We start from the raw sequence: 20,033 nt of genomic DNA on the forward strand, positions 1-20,033 counted from the left end.
CACTGGACTGCAAAGCCTCCACTGGACTCCACTGGGCTGCAGAGCCTCCACTGGGCTCCAAAGCCTCCACTGGACCCCACTGGGCTGCAGAGCCTCCACTGGACTCCACTGGGCTGTAAAGCCTCCACTGGACTCCACTGGGCTGCAAAGCCTCCACTGGACTCCACTGGGCTGCAGAGCCTCCACTGGACTGCAGAGCCTCCACTGGACTCCACTGGGCTGCAGAGCCTCCACTGGGCTGCAAAGCCTCCACTGGACTCCACTGGGCTGCAGAGCCTCCACTGGACTCCACTGGACTGCAAAGCCTCCACTGGACTCCACTGGGCTGCAAAGCCTCCACTGGACTCCACTGGGCTGCAGAGCCTCTACTGGACTCCACTGGACTGCAAAGCCTCTACTGGACTCCACTGGGCTGCAAAGCCTCCACTGGACTCCACTGGACTGCAGAGCCTCCACTGGACTCCACTGGGCTGCAGAGCCTCCACTGGACTGCACTGGGCTGCAGAGCCTCCACTGGACTCCACTGGGTTGCAGAGCCCCCACTGGACTCCACTGGGCTGCAGAGCCTCCACTGGACTGCACTGGGCTGCAAAGCCTCCACTGAACTCCATTGGGCTGCAAAGCCTCCACTGGACTGCAAAGCCTCCACTGGACTCCACTGGGCTGCAAAGCCTCCACTGGACTCCACTGGGCTGCAGAGCCTCCACTGGACTCCACTGGGCTGCAGAGCCTCCACTGGGCTGCAAAGCCTCCACTGGACTCCACTGGGCTGCAGAGCCTCCACTGGGCTGCAGAGCCTCCACTGGACTCCATTGGGCTGCAAAGCCTCCACTGGACTCCACTGGACTGCAAAGCCTCCACTGGACTCCACTGGGCTGCAGAGCCTCCACTGGGCTCCAAAGCCTCCACTGGACCCCACTGGGCTGCAAAGCCTCCACTGGACTCCACTGGGCTGCAGAGCCTCCACTGGGCTGCAGAGCCTCCACTGGACTCCATTGGGCTGCAGAAAAACCAAGGGAGCGTATCCACCTCCTTCACATGATATTTTATGCACATGTTAAACAGATGCACCATCCAGATGAGTAAAATGTGCAGGATCAGAGTCCAGGGCTGCATCTCATACAAGGAATAAATGGAATATTCTGAAAAGAGAGAAAAAACAAAGCAGCAGCGCCAGGATGCAAAAGAACAACAAAGATAAACGTGTTAAAAAGTGAACAATGAGCCACCATTTCTGTGTGATTTAATCTGAGTGCTCTGATCTTCTGTAGCACATGTGGTGACTCAATACCACTTCGCTCTTATGTTCCAAAATACACTGAATACAACATAATGACAGCAGCTGGACCTGAGAGATTAATGACAATTAATTTATGTTACTCATTATAAATGAAATGTTCGATGGTGCCGACTTTATAATTGATTGAAAAGAAGTATTTGAAGGATTAAACACAGCATTTTAAACTCTTCAGGGGCTTTGTTTATGGTCACTTTTAGAAACAAGCAACAGCAAACTGTTCTGAGAGGGTAAAATATTCAATATGCTGACAGATTATCAGACACTTTAACGTAGTAATTTTATCCAGAAACCTTCAGTATTCTAAGTTTCTAGCTCCTCCTTGATTTTCCTCATTTGAATATTGGATCATAGGAGCTGCATTCAGAATCTGCTGTGTCTGTGTGAGCTGGACTGGACTGACCTTGATTGGGATTGGCTAAACCCCCGATGACACTATATAGGGTTTGATTTCTGATTGGCTGGTTGGAGCAACACACTTTTTAAAAGCTGAAACAAGCCAGGGGGAGAGAGGACAGACTGTTCTCACTTCTGGGACGTCAGTCCAGGTATGGGGACGATTAGTACTCGATTAGTACTTCACTTTAGGAAGTGAAGTTTGCATAATATGACCATTTTAAAACTCAGTGACTTCATGTATAATAAACACGGTGTATTTCGCACTTTAACTCAGGACATTGAACTGATTTTAGTTTAGTGGTCACACACAGTTCAGCATGACCTCCAGAAGAAGATTAACCCTTAAATATACTTGTTCCCTACGTTTCAGTACGAGCAGGTTCAATCCGCTTTTACAAAACCTGAACAACATGCAGTAAAAGTTGAGGGATGGGGCGTCGACCTCTGGTGATGGAGGCTGAGGGACGGGGGCATTGACCTCTGGTGATGGAGGCTGAGGGACGGGGGCATTGACCTCTGGTGATGGAGGCTGAGGGATGGGGGCGTCGACCTCTGGTGATGGAGGCTGAGGGACAGGGGCGTTGACCTCTGGTGATGGAGGCTGAGGGATGGGGGCGTTGACCTCTGGTGATGGAGGCTGAGGGATGGGGCGTTGACCTCTGGTGATGGAGGCTGAGGGATGGGGCGTTGACCTCTGGTGAGAGAGGCTGAGGGATGGGGCATTGTCCTCTGGTGATGGCGGCTGAGGGACGGGGGTGTTGACCTCTGGTGATGGAGGCTGAGGGATGGGGGCGTTGACCTCTGGTGATGGAGGCTGAGGGACGGGGGCGTTGACCTCTGGTGATGGAGGCTGAGGGATGGGGCGTTGACCTCTGGTGATGGAGGCTGAGGGATGGGGGCGTCGACCTCTGGTGATGGAGGCTGAGGGACAGGGGCGTCGACCTCTGATGATGGAAGCTGAGGGACAGGGGCGTTGACCTCTGGTGATGGAAGCTGAGGGATGGGGCGTTGACCTCTGGTGATGGAGGCTGAGGGATGGGGGCGTCGACCTCTGGTGATGGAGGCTGAGGGACAGGGGCGTCGACCTCTGATGATGGAAGCTGAGGGACAGGGGCGTTGACCTCTGGTGATGGAGGCTGAGGGATGGGGCGTTGACCTCTTTTGATGGAGGCTGAGGGACGGGGGCGTCGACCTCTGGTGATGGAGGCTGAGGGATGGGGGCGTTGACCTCTGGTGATGGAGGCTGAGGGATGGGGCGTTGACCTCTGGTGAGAGAGGCTGAGGGATGGGGCGTTGACCTCTGGTGATGGAGGCTGAGGGACGGGGGCGTTGACCTCTGGTGATGGAGGCTGAGGGATGGGGGCGTCGACCTCTGGTGATGGAGGCTGAGGGACGGGGGCGTTGACCTCTGGTGATGGAGGCTGAGGGATGGGGTGTTGACCTCTGGTGATGGAGGCTGAGGGATGGGGCGTCAACCGCTGGTGATGGAGGCTGCGGGATGGGGGCGTCGACCTCTGGTGATGGAGGCTGAGGGACGGGGGCGTTGACCTCTGGTGATGGAGGCTGAGGGATGGGGGCGTCGACCTCTGGTGATGGAGGCTGAGGGACGGGGGCGTTGACCTCTGGTGATGGAGGCTGAGGGATGGGGTGTTGACCTCTGGTGATGGAGGCTGAGGGATGGGGCGTCAACCGCTGGTGATGGAGGCTGCGGGATGGGGGCGTCGACCTCTGGTGATGGAGGCTGAGGGACGGGGGCGTTGACCTCTGGTGATGGAGGCTGAGGGATGGGGGCGTCGACCTCTGGTGATGGAGGCTGAGGGATGGGGGCGTCGACCTCTGGTGATGGAGGCTGAGGGACGGGGGCGTTGACCTCTGGTGATGGCGGCTGAGGGACGGGGGCGTTGACCTCTGGTGATGGAGACTGAGGGATGGGGGCGTCGACCTCTGGTGATGGAGGCTGAGGGACGGGGGCGTTGACCTCCGGTGATGGAGGCTGAGGGATGGGGGCCTCTGGTGATGGAGGCTGAGGGATGGGGGCGTCGACCTCTGGTGATGGAGGCTGAGGGACAGGGGCATCGACCTCTGGTGATGGAGGCTGAGGGACGGGGGCGTCGACCTCTGGTGATGGAGGCTGAGGGACGGGGGCGTTGACCTCTGGTGATGGAGGCTGAGGGATGGGGGCCTCTGGTGATGGAGGCTGAGGGATAGGGGCCTCTGGTGATGGAGGCTGAGGGACGGGGGCGTTGACCTCTGGTGATGGAAGCTGAGGGACAGGGGCGTTGACCTCTGGTGATGGAGGCTGCGGGACAGGGGCGTTGACCTCTGGTGATGGAGGCTGAGGGACGGGGGCGTTGACCTCTGGTGATGGAAGCTGAGGGACGGGGGCGTTGACCTCTGGTGATGGAAGCTGAGGGACAGGGGCGTTGACCTCTGGTGATGGAGGCTGCGGGATGGGGCGTCAACCTCGGGTGATGCCCCCATTCCTCAGGCTGAGGAATGGGGGCGTTTGTGCTTGGCCTGGTTGATGCCCCTCCTCAGGTTGCTCCTACTGCTCTTGTAGGCCTGCTGGTCCTGATCTGGACGTGGACTCATGTGGTCTGAGGGGGCCCTCAGTTCACCGGTGAACCATAACTTCTGGTTGGTCCTGGTCTCTGTTACACACTCATCCAGGTCTCCTCAGTCCAGACCCTGGTCAGTCCAGACCTCGATCAGTCCAGACCCTGGTCAGTCCAGACCATGATCAGTCCAGACCTCGATCAGTCCAGACCATGATCAGTCCAGACCTCGATCAGTCCAGACCTCGATCAGTCCAGACCCCGATCAGTCCAGTTCAATTTAAACGAAATGTGTAGATATTTTGACAACTTTCGAGCATGTACACAAATCAGCCAAGTAGCAACAACAAATACAGAGTATATGATTCTGACTGTTAAATAAATGATGGTAGAAAACAAGCAACCACAGCAGCACATCTCACTGATGAGGAATGGTAGTGTGTGTGTGTGTGTGTGTGCGTGTGTGCGTGTGTGCGTGTGTGCCTGTGTGCCTGTGTGCCTGTGTGCCTGTGTGCCTGTGTGCCTGCGTGCCTGCGTGCCTGCGTGCCTGCGTGCCTGCGTGCCTGCGTGCGTGAGGTTTGCCCACTGGGTGTAGTTTTAACGGTTCTGGGGAGGCCGGCAGCGATACCCTGGGGCCTGAGGCCCCAGCCGCCACGCCCCATACCAGCTCCCCATAGAAAAGCAAGAATGAAGGCCCGGTCGGGTCCGGTTGGAGGACAGCCAACCTCCCACCCCCAGAAGCCCTGCATCCCAACCACCCACGTAACTGGCCCCTGCCCCCCCAGTTACTCCCCATTGAGCTCTCTGAAGAGCAAGAGGCTGGTTTGCATGTGCAGACCCGTGGTCTACATGCTGGAGTCAGACCCAGGGACAGAAGGTGGGACAGACCCAGGTGTGGTAGGACTCTGGCTTTATAGGTCTCCTTGATGTTGCAGGAGACCTGATCTACTGAGTTTTTGGTCCGTGTCCCTTCCGGCCATTCCATTTTGGTTTTGATGTCGGAGAACGAAAAACCGGAAACCATCCGATTTTCCTTTTTAGATTTGATATCGGGAAACGAAACACGGGAGACAAGCCGTGTCCCGTGTTTCGTTTTAAAATTGAAAATGAAAAACAGAAATCAGATTGTTTCTGGTTTCCTGATATGCGTTTCTTCAACAAAAATCAGGAAATAAAATACGACGTAATTCTTTATTTCAAGTTTGATTTGCCGGAAAAGCCAGAAGTGGAGTTTCTTCTTCGCTTGAAGGGAGATTAAACAATGGTGCATTGCGTTGCTGCCCCCTTCAGGCTGTCTGTGTGAACTTCAATCTCGCCCACCAGTTGATTTAGATGTTTATCCAGCTGCTGCCATTTAAATTAAAAATAAATAAATAAATAAAAATACACACGGTGCAAATAGAGTGACTGGAGAGGGGCGCGGATTTATTCAGCGTACCTCTACTCCTTTTCACACACGGGAGCTTTTTTACTGCAATCCATGTTTTTTCTTTTGTTTGAAATGAAAGAAAAAAATGACCAATAAAGTTTTACTGTTATGTTATTTGAAATATCATGGACTACAGTTTTTATACTCGATTAGTTTTTATGCTTAAGTTACCTAGATAAGAGAAAACCAGAGTTAATCCTGAAGTATGAAAAGTATAAGAATGTACTGCAGTCTCTGGAAGCAGATGAGGATGACGATCAGAGATGCTGATGAAGAGTGTGTTGCAGTAATCAGCTTTGAGGGGACGAAGATGTGGACGAGCTCCTCTGTGTCAGACAGTGTTGGATGGAGTCTGATGTCCCTGAGGAGGAAGAGGTCCATCATTATCTCATATCCCAGGTGTTGATTGAATGTGATTCATTGAATTCATGAACAAACCTTGTCTTAACATTGAACCGCAAAACAGAAAAAAAGATTTAAATACAAAATAGAAATCCCACCTTTTTTTAACTAACTTTATTGAAAGAGCAATTCTGTCATTAAGAATGAATATTTAGTTCAAATCCCATGTTGCACGTTCTGGCTTTGCTCTGTGGTTCCCTGCTGAGCCGGATGAGGTTCTGCAGAACCTCCAGAGAGGACGGAGGGTCGCCTCTCGCTGGCAGGAAGGACTCAACCTGGCAACAAGGTCTGAGACACAGAACCTGGCAACCCCATCCTGCAGACTGAGGAACTCTTCATCCTGCTAATGTGTCAGGCAGAACTTTATTTTATACTTCACTCTGATATTTATCTACAAAGTTGTCAGGAGTATTTCCTAGTATAAACCTCAGGACACAGAATACACAGGAAGTTTTTGATCACATTTTTGTCTTAAGAAGAGAAAGTCAAAGTACAACCTTGGAAAGAAACAACGAAAGTCATTCATAGATAACAATTACATTTTGTTGGAGCTCAATTTAATATAATTCCAATTTTAGTTCAACAAACTTAACGGCTCGCAGTAAGAAAAACATACAATCCTTCCCCAAATCCTTCAAAGTGACGCTTCTGAAAGTAAAGAAAAAGGATTTGCATTTCACAAATAACCTCTGAGTGCATGTAAACAACAACAACAGATTAAAATGCATGATAAAGTAAAACATACATTTTTTTAATGATACCTTTCCTGCAAAGCAACATGGAAATGTAATCAGAATATTAATCATCAGAGTTCGTTAGTTTCACAAAGTAGCGCTCAGAAAAAGAAGAGCAACAAAGAAAAGCTGCTGATGTTGATGTGGTGTTGAGTCTCTAGTAAAGCTGCTCCTGTCCTTTCTCTGGCATGTCCTCCTTTAGAAGACACAATCCTGTCCTTTCACTGGCATGTCTTCCTTTAGAAGAAACAATCCTGTCCTTTCTCTGGCATGTCCTCCTTTAGAGGACACAATCCTGTCCTTTCACTGGCATGTCCTCCTTTAGAGGACACAATCCTGTCCTTTCTCTGGCATGTCCTCCTTTAGAGGACACAATCCTGTCCTTTCACTGGCATGTCCTCCTTTAGAAGACACAATCCTGTCCTTTCACTGGCATGTCCTCCTTTAGAGGACACAATCCTGTCCTTTCTCTGGCATGTCCTCCTTTATAAGACACAATCCTGTCCTTTCACTGGCATGTCCTCCTTTAGAAGACACAATCCTGTCCTTTCTCTGGCATGTCCTCCTTTAGAAGACACAATCCTGTCCTTTCACTGGCATGTCCTCCTTTAGAAGACACAATCCTGTCCTTTCACTGGCATGTCCTCCTTTAGAAGACACAATCCTGTCCTTTCTCTGGCATGTCCTCCTTTAGAAGACACAATCCTGTCCTTTCACTGGCATGTCCTCCTTTAGAAGACACAATCCTGTCCTTTCACTGGCATGTCCTCCTTTAGAAGACACAATCCTGTCCTCATCTCAACCATCAATTAAAGCAACACATATATCAGGAAGATGATGACAATGACACACGACTGCATACAGAGCTGCCTCAGGTACTTCCGTCCACACCTCACTATGAACACGGCTCAACACGAGGCTTCAGGGCATGTAGTACACATGCCAGGCCTTTGGGGGCGCTGTGACTCACCAAACACAACAAAAACACAGAAGAAGACAGACCACATAGAAATTTAGAAGTAGACTTCTGCCTATAAACCACTATATAACTCTAGTTTTATAGGTCTATGGCCCCGCTCCGCCTGCTTCTAGCTTCTGCAGCTCGACCAGAGCTTCTAGTCCCTGATTGTTGTGGTTATTAGGTGACGTAGTGGACCGCGGTGGGGGGAGGAGGGGGGCCATTACGTAATCTTTTGTCCATGGATGATGGTCTTTGCTGAGCGTACTCCACCGCATGTTTACTTTTTAGATGTCTTATCAAATTAGTTGTGTTAAACGAAGCTCTGGTGCTCCATCTCTCGGGACTGTGGTGTTGGGATTTATGGTTGGTTATTAGCGATAAATTACTGTAACTAATAGATTACTGAAAGTAATAAATCACTGGAAGTAATTTATGAAACATTTTAATTATTAATGGAAGTAAAAGGTAATTTACTCATTAACAACTCCTAAAGTAATTGAGTAATTACTTAAAAGTTAATCAATTGTAAAAAATAATTTATTAATGAAAAATTATTAATTTGAATAAATTTGTTATTTATGTATTAATAATAAATTGGGGCACCACCAGATAAACTGGAAACCGCTAATACCAAAATATCTGTCTCGTTTGTAAAAAAGTTGATTTAAGTTAGTATTTCTGTGTAAAATATAACAATCTTAAATAAAATAGAAGGTGTGAGATCTCCACACTGTGATCCTGCCATCCAGGTTCCTCAAGCCGAACCTTGATTCATTACTAAACATGACGGCTCCACATTCTGTGGTTCCACTGTCGGTGCTGTCAACACCAGCGCACATGGGCCAGACGGTGAAGACCAGTCATGGCAGTCTTCCTGGAAGACGGTTCCTCACTGTCTGATCACATTCTGTCTGTGGTGCTGTTATGCAAATCTTGCCTGTCAACCTCTGGAAGAAAGCCCCCGGTTCCTCAGTGAAGCATATTGGAGGAACCAGTCTTCTCGGGGTGTTGTCTTCTAGGACGCCCACTTCTCAGTCTGTCTTTGACTCCACCCACTTTATCGTCTGTCTTTGGGTACATCCGAAAAGTCCATCCTATCTCCTAATCTATAGACTTTACCTTAAACCATGGATGACATCACAGGGTTAAGGTAAGGTGTTAGGAGGCTTCCTGAAGGAGTTAGGAAAGGTGTTAGGAGGCTTCCTGAAGGAGTTAGTGAAAGGTGTTAGGAGGCTTCCTGAAGGAGTTAGGAAAGGTGTGAGGAGGCTTGCTGAAGGAGTTAGTGAAAGGTGTTAGGAGGCTTCCTAAAGGGTTAAGGAAAGGAGTTAGGAGGCTTCCTGAAGGAGTTAGGAAAGGTGTTAGGAGGCTTCCTAAAGGAGTTAGTGAAAGGTATTAGGAGGCTTCCTAAAGGGTTAAGGAAAGGTGTTAGTGAAAGGTGTTAGGAGGCTTCCTAAAGGAGTTAAGGAAAGGTGTTTGGAGGCTTCCTAAAGGAGTTAGGAAAGGTGTAAGGAGGCTTCCTAAAGGAGTTAGTGAAAAGTGTTAGGAGACTTCCTAAAGGAGTTAAGGAAAGGTGTTTGGAGGCTTCCTAAAGGAGTTAGGAAAGGTGTTAGGAGGCTTCCTAAAGGAGTTAGTGAAAAGTGTTAGGAGACTTCCTAAAGGAGTTAGTGAAAGGTGTTAGGAGGCTTCCTAAAGGGTTAAGGAAAGGAGTTAGGAGGCTTCCTAAAGGAGTTCGTGAAAAGTGTTAGGAGACTTCCTAAAGGAGTTAGTGAAAGGTGTTAGGAGGCTTCCTAAAGGGTTAAGGAAAGGAGTTAGGAGGCTTCCTAAAGGAGTTAGTAAAGGTGTTAGGAGGCTTCCTAAAGGAGTTAAGGAAAGGTGTTAGGAGGCTTCCTAAAGGAGTTAGTAAAGGTGTTAGGAGGCTTCCTAAAGGAGTTAAGGAAAGGTGTTAGGAGGCTTCCTAAAGGAGTTAGTAAAGGTGATCACGGTGGTGTGGCAGTTGCACTTTCACTGAGTGACATCATAATAAAGCGACGGCGGCTCTAGTTAGTGACGTCTGCCATGGTGGGGAAAGAACTACAAGTTTCTGAAAATGGACTATTAAAAGTTCATCTGAGTTTCCCTGAACGCTCCGATGAGCGGGTTCCATTAAATGTCGCTGTAAGGAATTGTGGGGGAACATGAGCTGTTCTCTTTTGGTAAAGGAAGCATCAGTGGTTCCTAGGCTAAAGGAGGTTCCAAAGGAGGCATCAATGGTTCCTAGGCTAAAGGAGGTTCTAAAGGAAGCATCAGTGGTTCCTAGGCTAAAGGAGGTTCCAAAGGAGGCATCAATGGTTCCTAGGCTAAAGGAGGTTCTAAAGGAAGCATCAGTGGTTCCTAGGCCAAAAGAGGTTCTAAAGGAAGCATCAGTGGTTCCTAAGCTAAAAGAGATTCTAAAGGAAGCATCAGTGGTTCTTAGGCTAAAGGAGGTTCTAAAAGAAGCAACGAGCCTCCTTTAATTTGCTTATTGAGAATTCAGACAGTTCTTATCATGGTCGCCACAATAAACACTTCCGGGGTGAAGGAGGAGTGGATAGAGAAGGAGACAGGAGGGACAATTTGGACGTACCCTGTGACTCCACCAGTCTCAAGGAACTTGGTCCTGCGTTTGGACCAGGTACCAGGATGACACCAGATAATGCTGCCACTCTGAGAACCGTAACACCTGCTTCCTGTTGCCCTGCTGCAGAGGCCTGATCCTCGAAGAGCCAAGGAGGAGGAACACGAACTCAATGAAGTTACAGGACCCATGAACACAAGTGCTGTCAATGAGTTGCTAATCAGGTGCCAGACACACACCTGAGACTGACACAGCTGAGACTGACACACACCTGAAACTGACACACACCTGAAACTGACACACACCTGTGACTGACACACTTGAGACTGACACACCTGAGACTGACACACACCTGAGACTGACACACACCTGAAACTGACACACACCTGTGACTGGCACACCTGAGACTGGCACAACTGAGACTGGCACACCTGAGACTGACACACACCTGAAACTGACACACACCTGAGACTGGCACACCTGAGACTGGCACAACTGAGACTGGCACACCTGAGACTGACACACACCTGAAACTGACACACACCTGAAACTGACACACACCTGAGACTGACACACCTGTCACTGACACACCTGAGACTGGCACACACCTGTCACTGACACACCTGAGACTGGCACACACCTGTCACTGGCACACCTGTCACTGACACACCTGAGACTGACACACCTGTCACTGGCACACCTGAGACTGGCACACACTTGAAACTGACACACACCTGAGACTGGCACACCTGAGACTGACACACACTTGAAACTGACACACACCTGAGACTGGCACACCTGAGACTGACACACACCTGAGACTGGCACACCTGAGACTGACACACCTGTCACTGACACACACCTGCTGGCACTTGAAGCTGAAATAAAGAGTGAACACCAACAGAAGAAATTGCAGGGGATTTAAGGGACTACCTATACTTTTTGCTGTGTTGCTCATTCTACAAAAGCATGATTATTACAACATTCCGTTATACCTCATTGCAAAGGTGACTAATCAGGATTTTCAATGATATATAACACTACACCAATTAGTATTATTAAAAGGAAGAAATAACTGAAAAGTTTCTAAACATTTGAGTTTATTTGTACTGTACCGTTACACAGTTACAACACATATATTTATTTACTAATCAATTCATTTAAACATGTTAGCACTGTTAAATTAAGGTTATCTATTTGTTGAATAAGAATAAATAAATAAAAATAATAAAAAATAATATAAGGTATAATATCTGATAAATATAATAGAGTATAATCATGATAATGGAAGGCTATTCAAAATATGACAAATACTGAATTGACAAAGAGTAAATAGAAAATAAAAACAAATAAATGGAGCAAAAAGAATAGGTTTCGACCCCCCAACACCCTAAAATGTTTGAAAAAAATAGATCTTAAATGGTGTATTCTAATGCATTGTTGACAAGTAAACACTACATTGTGGACTAATAAATACTACAATGTGACATGTGTAAATTGTAGGACAAGTTGATATTGAATGAATCAAACACCAAATAATATGTTTTGGAAGAAACATATTGAAAAGCACATAACTGAACCAATATAAAGATGTACGCAATATATATATACATTAATATAATATATTCAAAAAGGTATACAAAATAAATACGAAATGAAATTTCAGTTGGCGAGCCACATCCAGCCCAGTTTCATCTCGAGTGGCTGGACTGGTAAAATATTGCTATAATAATCTTTGAATTTACATTTGAAAATTGTTCTTTGTTGTGGTAGTACACAGTGTATGTGATGAAACTGTCTAGAATTCTGGCAAGATCAAACAATTACTTCTGAAAATTATTACAATCTCTACATAAAGTCAATTTTAATAAAACATTCTGGTGCATTCATTCATTCATTCATTTTCTTCCGCTTATCCGTTTCCAGGGGTTACAGTCTGAGCACTGTTACCCAGATCACATTGCACCGATTAAGAACCTTCCTGCAGGTGGTGAGCCCACGGGAAGGTGGTGCCCGGCGTGGGACACGAACCCACTACCCCTGAAATTGTGAGTCTCATGCTCTACCAACTGAGCTAGCCGGGGGACTCATTCTGGTGCAAAATACAGAAAAATGTAAAAAAAATAAAAGCCCTCCTATAGATCCCGTATAGCAACTTGCTTGGTGGTTTGGTGGATTGGAGCCTTGAGGGGCCGGTTCTGGTCCGCGGGCCTGTGAAACTCCAGGGCAGCACCGTGCTGCAGGAGGCTGGCCGCTCATTAAGGTGTTTTAACAGAGGTTCTACTGTACATGTATGTTAGACAGCTTTGAGCAAACTGTGCACTATTGTTTTGCCAGTTTTTTTGGAAAATGAACCGTCACAATGACGGCTGGAGGCTCCTTGTCTGAAACTGCACTGAAATGGAGCTGCTGCTACTTAAACTGCTTTTAGCAGCCAAAATACTTGCTTCTTACTGCTGATTGATGTGGCGACGCAACTGCTGGACTTTAAAAGCACCCAGGGCCACCACAAGCCAAAGATCATCTTGTTCCACAGAGCTAGAGAGAAACCCAACGTACAGCCACAGGCGGAGTCTGGCTCAGTACCGGGAGCAGGTGGATGAGTGCAGGAGGCCCGGCTGGAGAACCTCTGGAGGCAGGATGCCTCACGCTGCTGGACCTCACCAGAGGCAAAGAGAAAGACCATCAGACACATCTGATCAGCCTCGGTGGCGTTGACTGGGCGACGGTGTCTGATGTTGAAAGACCAGAAACACCCAATGACCCCAGGTTCCATCACTGATGGTGTGTCGAATAGATGAAGCTTTCACCGTGCTGCCAGGTGACGTGTTCAGGATTAGATGAGGAAGTGGGACAGACACTGCGGGTGTCACTGTGGGTGAAATGTGTGATATGTCAGTCAATCGGTGGGAAGAATAAAGAAGTTGACTCCATTCTCCCACTGGGGAGCGAGTCCTGGTGAGTGTTTTCAACATTTCAGTCTTCATGTTTAGTTCATTTTGAAGACGCGGTTTTGTTTATTCTCTTATTTTTGATGGGCTCCCCTTGTGGGTGCTCGAGCTCACACAATGTTGTGGTTCCACACTAACATCTGTCAATTGTACGATGAGCAGGTTTGTGGAAATAGTGCACATGTGTAAATGTCGGACTTTTGGGCTAGTGTGGAAATGAAAACAGTCGATTCTCTGACTCACTGACTCAAAGGAGACCAGCTCATGTTCCCCCACAATTCCTTGCGGTGACAACATTTAAAGGAACCTGCTCATCGGAGCTTCAGGGAAACTCAGGATGACTGAAAAAGGAGCAGATCATGTAAGTTACCAAAGCAATAATCTGCCTAGAACAACCTGAAATCATCTAGAACCCAGATCCCAACTAGGAATGTTCTGGTTGTTGTAGAACCAACACAGTGAAGTCCAGTTTTAGTGCAGCCTGTTCTCACTCTGATTGGTTCTTTATTCACCTGGCAGCCGTTTCCCTTTAGTTCCTCTTTTCCTTTGATTTACATTCAAACCTGAGATATTTGACTTTATATCAGAGGTTAGAACCTCAGAGGAACGTGCGAGGAACCACCTTTATACTGCTTTTATCACATTTGGAGTTTTTTAAACATGACAGACGTCACTGACCTTCACCACCGTCGATTATTATTACGCCACCTAGTGGAAGTGTTGTCTGATTGTCACAACAACATGATCGACTTTCCTAACTCCTTTAGGAAGCCTCCTAACACCCTTCACTAACTCCTTTAGGAAGCCTCCTAACACCTTTCACTAACTCCTTTAGGAAGCCACCCAACACCCTTCACTAACTCCTTTAGGAAGCCTCCTGACACCTTTCCTTAACTCCTTTAGGAAGCCTCCTAACACCTTTCACTAACTCCTATAGGAAGCCTCCTAACACCTTTCACTAACTCCTTGAGGAAGCCTCCTAACACCTTTCCTTAACTCCTCTAGGAAGCCTCCTAACACCTTTCACTAACTCCTATAGGAAGCCTCCTAACACCTTTCACTAACTCCTTGAGGAAGCCTCCTAACACCTTTCCTTAACTCCTCTAGGAAGCCTCCTAACACCTTTCACTAACTCCTTTAGGAAGCCTCCTACCACCTTTCACTAACTCCTTTAGGAAGCCTCCTAACTCCTTTCCTTAACCCTTTAGGAAGCCTCCTACCACCTTTCACTAACTCCTTGAGGAAGCCTCCTAACACCTTTCCTTAACTCCTCTAGGAAGCCTCCTAACACCTTTCACTAACTCCTATAGGAAGCCTCCTAACACCTTTCACTAACTCCTTGAGGAAGCCTCCTAACACCTTTCCTTAACTCCTCTAGGAAGCCTCCTAACACCTTTCACTAACTCCTTTAGGAAGCCTCCTACCACCTTTCACTAACTCCTTTAGGAAGCCTCCTAACTCCTTTCCTTAACCCTTTAGGAAGCCTCTTAACACCTTTCCTTAACTCCTTTAGGAAGCCTCCCAACACCTTGCCTTAACTCCGTGACATCATGTGTTATTATTAAATACTTGACCGTATTAACCTTAAATGTGGTTGTGATTGTAAAATATGCTGATGTTGACTCACTGTGAAAATGGTGACTTTTTGTCAAAGGGTGTGTCCGACTTTCATGTCGTATTGTTTGCACACAATTCCATCACACTCTGACCTGCACAAAACCTCAGCATGCACCACGTTCCAAATTGCATAGGTGTGCGAGAACCCGCTTTAATTATCATTGTTTTGTGGGTAATTGTAAACAGCAGATAATACTGCTACATGTAATGATGTTAGTAATGCCATTAGTCCAACCCTGTTAATAATACCAGTGCCAGTAGAATCAATGAAAACTGATTTGGCTCCGCCTCTTCTGGAGGAGACTGTTAAGCTGGGTGTGAAGTCAGTTTCCCACAAAGATACACATTGAACAGCTATTTTAAAAAAGTCCACATTGTATGAGAATCCACCATACGTATCTTCTGTGTTGAATAAGGTGTGGTTCTCCTCTCTGGTGTGGTTTGGCTGCAGATCTTCCACATGACGTACGATCTGGCCAGCGCTGTGATGCGGATCTTCAACCTGATTGGGATGATGCTGCTGCTGTGCCACTGGGACGGCTGCCTGCAGTTCCTGGTTCCCATGCTGCAGGACTTCCCCTCCGACTGCTGGGTGTCCCTCAACAAGATGGAGGTACGAATGTTGGCACATGTCTCCCAGGATGGAATCTGTTATGAATATGATTATGAGCAGCAGCTTCACATAGAGCAGCAGCAGCAGAGCAGCAACAGCATCCAGAGCAGCTGCTCTGCTGCTTCGCTGCTCAGCGAGTGAGTGAGTGTGTGGTACAGACAGTGGGGAGCGTGTAATGTTCAAGTGCGGTGGTTAGCTGGGTAACGTTACAGTGAAAACATGTTTTTTTCCAGAGGGTTGGATGCTGGTTGGATGCGCTGGACTCCAGGGAGGCCTGACACACTGGAGAACCAAAAAGTTCTTTATTTGTCAAAAACTCAAAAATAGTGGTTGGTGGAGGTCAGAGGGTGAATGTAGTGAGAGAGTGAGTGGTTGGTGGTGGTCAGAGGGTGAATGTAGTGAGAGAGGGAGTGGTTGGTGGTGGTCAGAGGGTGAATGTAGTGAAAGAGTGAGTGGCTGGTGGTGGTCAGAGGGTAAATGTAGTGAGAGAGTGAGTGGCTGGTGGTGGTCAGAGGGTGAATGTAGTGAGAGAGGGAGTGGCTGGTGGTGGTCAGAGGGTAAATGTAGTGAGAGAGGGAGTGGTTGGTGGTGGTCAGAGGGTGAATGTAGTGAAAGAGTGAGTGGCTGGTGGTGGTCAGAGGGTAAATGTAGTGAGAGAGGGAGTGGTTGGTGGTGGTCAGAGGGTGAGAGAGTGAGTGGTTGGTGGTGGTCAGAGGGTGAGAGAGTGAGCGGTTGGTGGTTGTCAGAGGGTGAGAGAGTGAGTGGTTGGTGGTGGTCTGACGGTGAATGCAGTGAGAGACTGAGTGGTTGGTGGTGGTCAGAGGGTGAGAGAGTGAGAAAGTGAGCAGTTGGTGGTGGTCAGAGGGTGAGAGAGTGAGTGGTTGATGGTGGTCAGAGGGTGAATACAGTGAGAGAGTGAGTGGTTGGTGGTGGTCAGAGGGTGAGAGAGTGAGTGGTTGGTGGTGGTCAGAGGGTGAATACAGTGAGAGAGTGAGTGGTTGATGGTGGTCAGAGGGTGAATACAGTGAGAGAGTGAGTAGTTGGTGGTGGTCAGTGGGTGAATACAGTGAGAGAATGAGTGGCTGTTGGCGGTGAGAGAGTGAGAGAGTGACACACGGACGGAGTGACACATGGACATAGTATCACAGGGATGTAGTGACACATGGACGTAGTGACACAGGGATGCAGTAACACATAAACATAGTATCACAGGGATGGAGTGACACATGGACGAAGTATCACAGGGATGTAGTGACACATGGACGTAGTGACACATGGACGTAGTGACACAGAGACGTCGTAACACAGGGACATAGTGACACAGGGATCTAGTAACACAGGGATGTAATGACATATGGACGTAGTATCACAGGGACATAGTATCACAGGGACATAGTATCACAGGGACGTAGTGACAAATGGACGTAGTATCACAGGGACGCAGTGACACAGGGGCGTAGTAACACAGGGACATAGTGACACAGGGACGTAATGACACATGGGCGTAGTATCACAGGGACGTAGTTACACATGGACATAGTATCACAGGGATGTAGTGACACAGCAATGTAGTAACACAGGGACGTAGTGACACAGGGATGTAGTGACACAGCGATGTATTAACACAGGGACATAGTGACACAGGGATGTATTAACACAGGGATGTAGTCACGCAGGGATTTAGTCAAACAAGGACTTAGTAACGCAAGGACGTAGTGACACTGGGACGTTGTGACACTGGGACGGAGTAACATAGGGACGTAGTAACACAGGGACATAGTGACACAGGGATCTACTAACACAGGGACATAGTGACAGAGGGATCTAGTAACAAGAGGATGTAAAGACAAATGGATGTAGTATCACAGGGACGTAGTGATACAGGGATGTACTAGCACAGGGACGTAGTCACACATGGATGTAGTAACACAGGGATGTAGTAACACAGGGACATAGTGACACAGGGATGTAGTCACACAGGGATGTAGTCAAACAGGGACATAGTAACACAAGGACGTTGTGACACTGGGACGGAGTAACATAGGGACGTAGTAACACAGGGACATAGTGACACAGGGATCTACTAACACAGGGACATAGTGACAGAGGGATCTAGTAACACAGGGATGTAAAGACAAATGGATGTAATATCACAGGGACGTAGTGATACAGGGACATAGTATCACAGGGACGTAGTGACAAATGGACATAGTATCACAGGGACGTAGTGACACAGGGATGTAGTGACACAGCGATGTAGTAACACAGGGACGTAGTGACAAAGAGACTTGAGTAACACAGGAACATAGTGACACAGGGATGTACTAGCACAGGGACGTAGTCACACATGGATGTAGTAACACAGGGATGTAGTAACACAGGGACATAGTGACACATGGACGTAGTGTCACAGGGACGTAGTGACACAGGGATGTAGTAACACAGGGACATACTGACACAGGAATGTAGTATCACAGGGACGTAGTGACACAGGGATGTAGTAACACAGGGACGTAGTGACACAGGGATGTAGTAACACAGGGACGTAGTGACACAGGGATGTAGTCAAACAGGGAAGTAGCAACACAGGGACGTAGTTACATTAGGACATTGTGATACTGGGACGGATTAACACAGGGACGTAGTAACACAGGTACATAGTGAAACGGGTGTAGTAACACAGGGACGTAGTGACACATGGACGTAGTACATAGGGACGTAGTGACACATGGACGTAGTGTCACAAGGACGCAGTGACACCGGGACGCAATATCACAGAGACGTAGTGACACAGGGACTTAGTATCACAAGGACATAGTGACACATAGACGTAGTATAACAGGCACGTAGTATCACAGGCATGTAGTATCACAGGGACATATTGACACAGGGACTGAGTGACAAAGAGACAGAGTAACACAGGGACATAGAGACACAGGGACATACTAACACAGGGACGTAGTGACACAGGGATGTAGTAACACAGGGACATAGTGACACAGGGATCTAGTAACACAGGGATGTAATGACATATGGACGTAGTATCACAGGGGCGTCGTAACAAATGGACGTAGTATCACAGGGATGTAGTGACACATGGACGTAGTGACAAAGAGACATAGTAACAGAGGGACATAGTGACACAGGGACATAGTGAAACAGGGGTGTAGTAACACAGGTACATAGTGACACAGAGACGTAGTAACACAGGGACATAGTGACACAGGGACGTAGTTTCACAGGGACGCAGTGACACCGGGACGTAGTATCACAAGGACATAGTGACACATGGACGTAGTATAACAGGCACGTAGTATCACAAGGACATATTGACACAGGGACGGAGTGACAAAGAGACGGAGTAATTCAGGGACGTAGTGACACAGGGATGTAGTAACACATGGACATAGTGACACAGGAATGTAGTATCACAGGGACGTAGTCACACAGGAATGTAGTAACACAGGGACGTAGTGACACAGGGATGTAGTCAAACAGGGACGTAGTAACACAGAGACGTAGTTACACTGGAACATTGTGACACTGGGACGGAGTAACACAGGGACGTAGTAACACGGGGACATATTGAAACAGGGGTGTAGTATAACAGGGACGTAGTGACACATGGACGTAGTACACAGGGACATAGTGACACATGGACGTAGTGTCACAGGGACGCAGTGACACTGGGACGCAGTATCACAGAGACGTAGTGACACAGGGACATAGTATCACAAGGACATAGTGACACATGGACGTAGGATAACAGGGACGTAGTATAACAGGGACATATTGACACAGGGACATAGTGACACTTGGACGTCGTAACACTGATATAGTGACACAGGGACGTAGTGACACATGGATGTAGTATCTCAGGGATGTAGTAATACAGGGACGTAGTGACATAGGGGCATAGTAACACAGGGACGTGGTCACACAGGGAAGTAGTAACACAGGGATGTAGTGATACAAGGACGGAGTGACACAGGCATGTCGTAACACAGGGTCGTAGTGACACAGGGATATAGTAACACATGGACCTCGTAACACAGGAACTTACTGACACAGGGACGTCGTAACACAGGGATATACTAACACAGGGATGTAGCGACACAGGGACGTAGTGACACAGGGACATAGTGACATAGGGATGTAGTGGCATAATGATGTAGTAACACAGGCACATAGTGACACATGGACATAGTATCACAGAGACGTAGTGACACAGGGACATAGTATCACAAGGACATAGTGGCACGTGGACGTAGTATAACAGGGACGTAGTATCACAGGGACATATTGACACAGGGACGTAGTGACAAAGGGACATAGTAACAGAGGGACGTAGTGACACATGGACGTCGTTACACTGATATAGTGACACAGGGAAGTAGTGACACATGGATGTAGTATCTCAGGGATGTAGTAATACAGGGATGTAGTGACACAGGGACGTAGTGACATAGGGGCGTAGTAACA

General features: G+C 47.9%; 1 protein-coding gene across 1 annotated transcript in view; it reads left to right on the forward strand.

The window, feature by feature from the left end:
• LOC308119559 (potassium/sodium hyperpolarization-activated cyclic nucleotide-gated channel 2) overlaps positions 1–20,033 on the forward strand; it is a gene marked incomplete at both ends in the record, with an annotated part of 79,919 nt that overhangs the window by 13,447 nt on the left and 46,439 nt on the right. The window contains one exon of the mRNA XM_080479639.1: positions 15,390–15,551. Within this exon, the coding sequence (XP_080335765.1) occupies positions 15,390–15,551 (162 nt within the window). The remainder of the gene's footprint in view (positions 1–15,389; positions 15,552–20,033) is intronic.

The sequence above is a fragment of the Lipophrys pholis genome (genome assembly GCF_963383615.2).
Source record: "Lipophrys pholis genome assembly, chromosome: 1".
In the NCBI taxonomy this organism is placed as follows: domain Eukaryota; kingdom Metazoa; phylum Chordata; class Actinopteri; order Blenniiformes; family Blenniidae; genus Lipophrys; species Lipophrys pholis.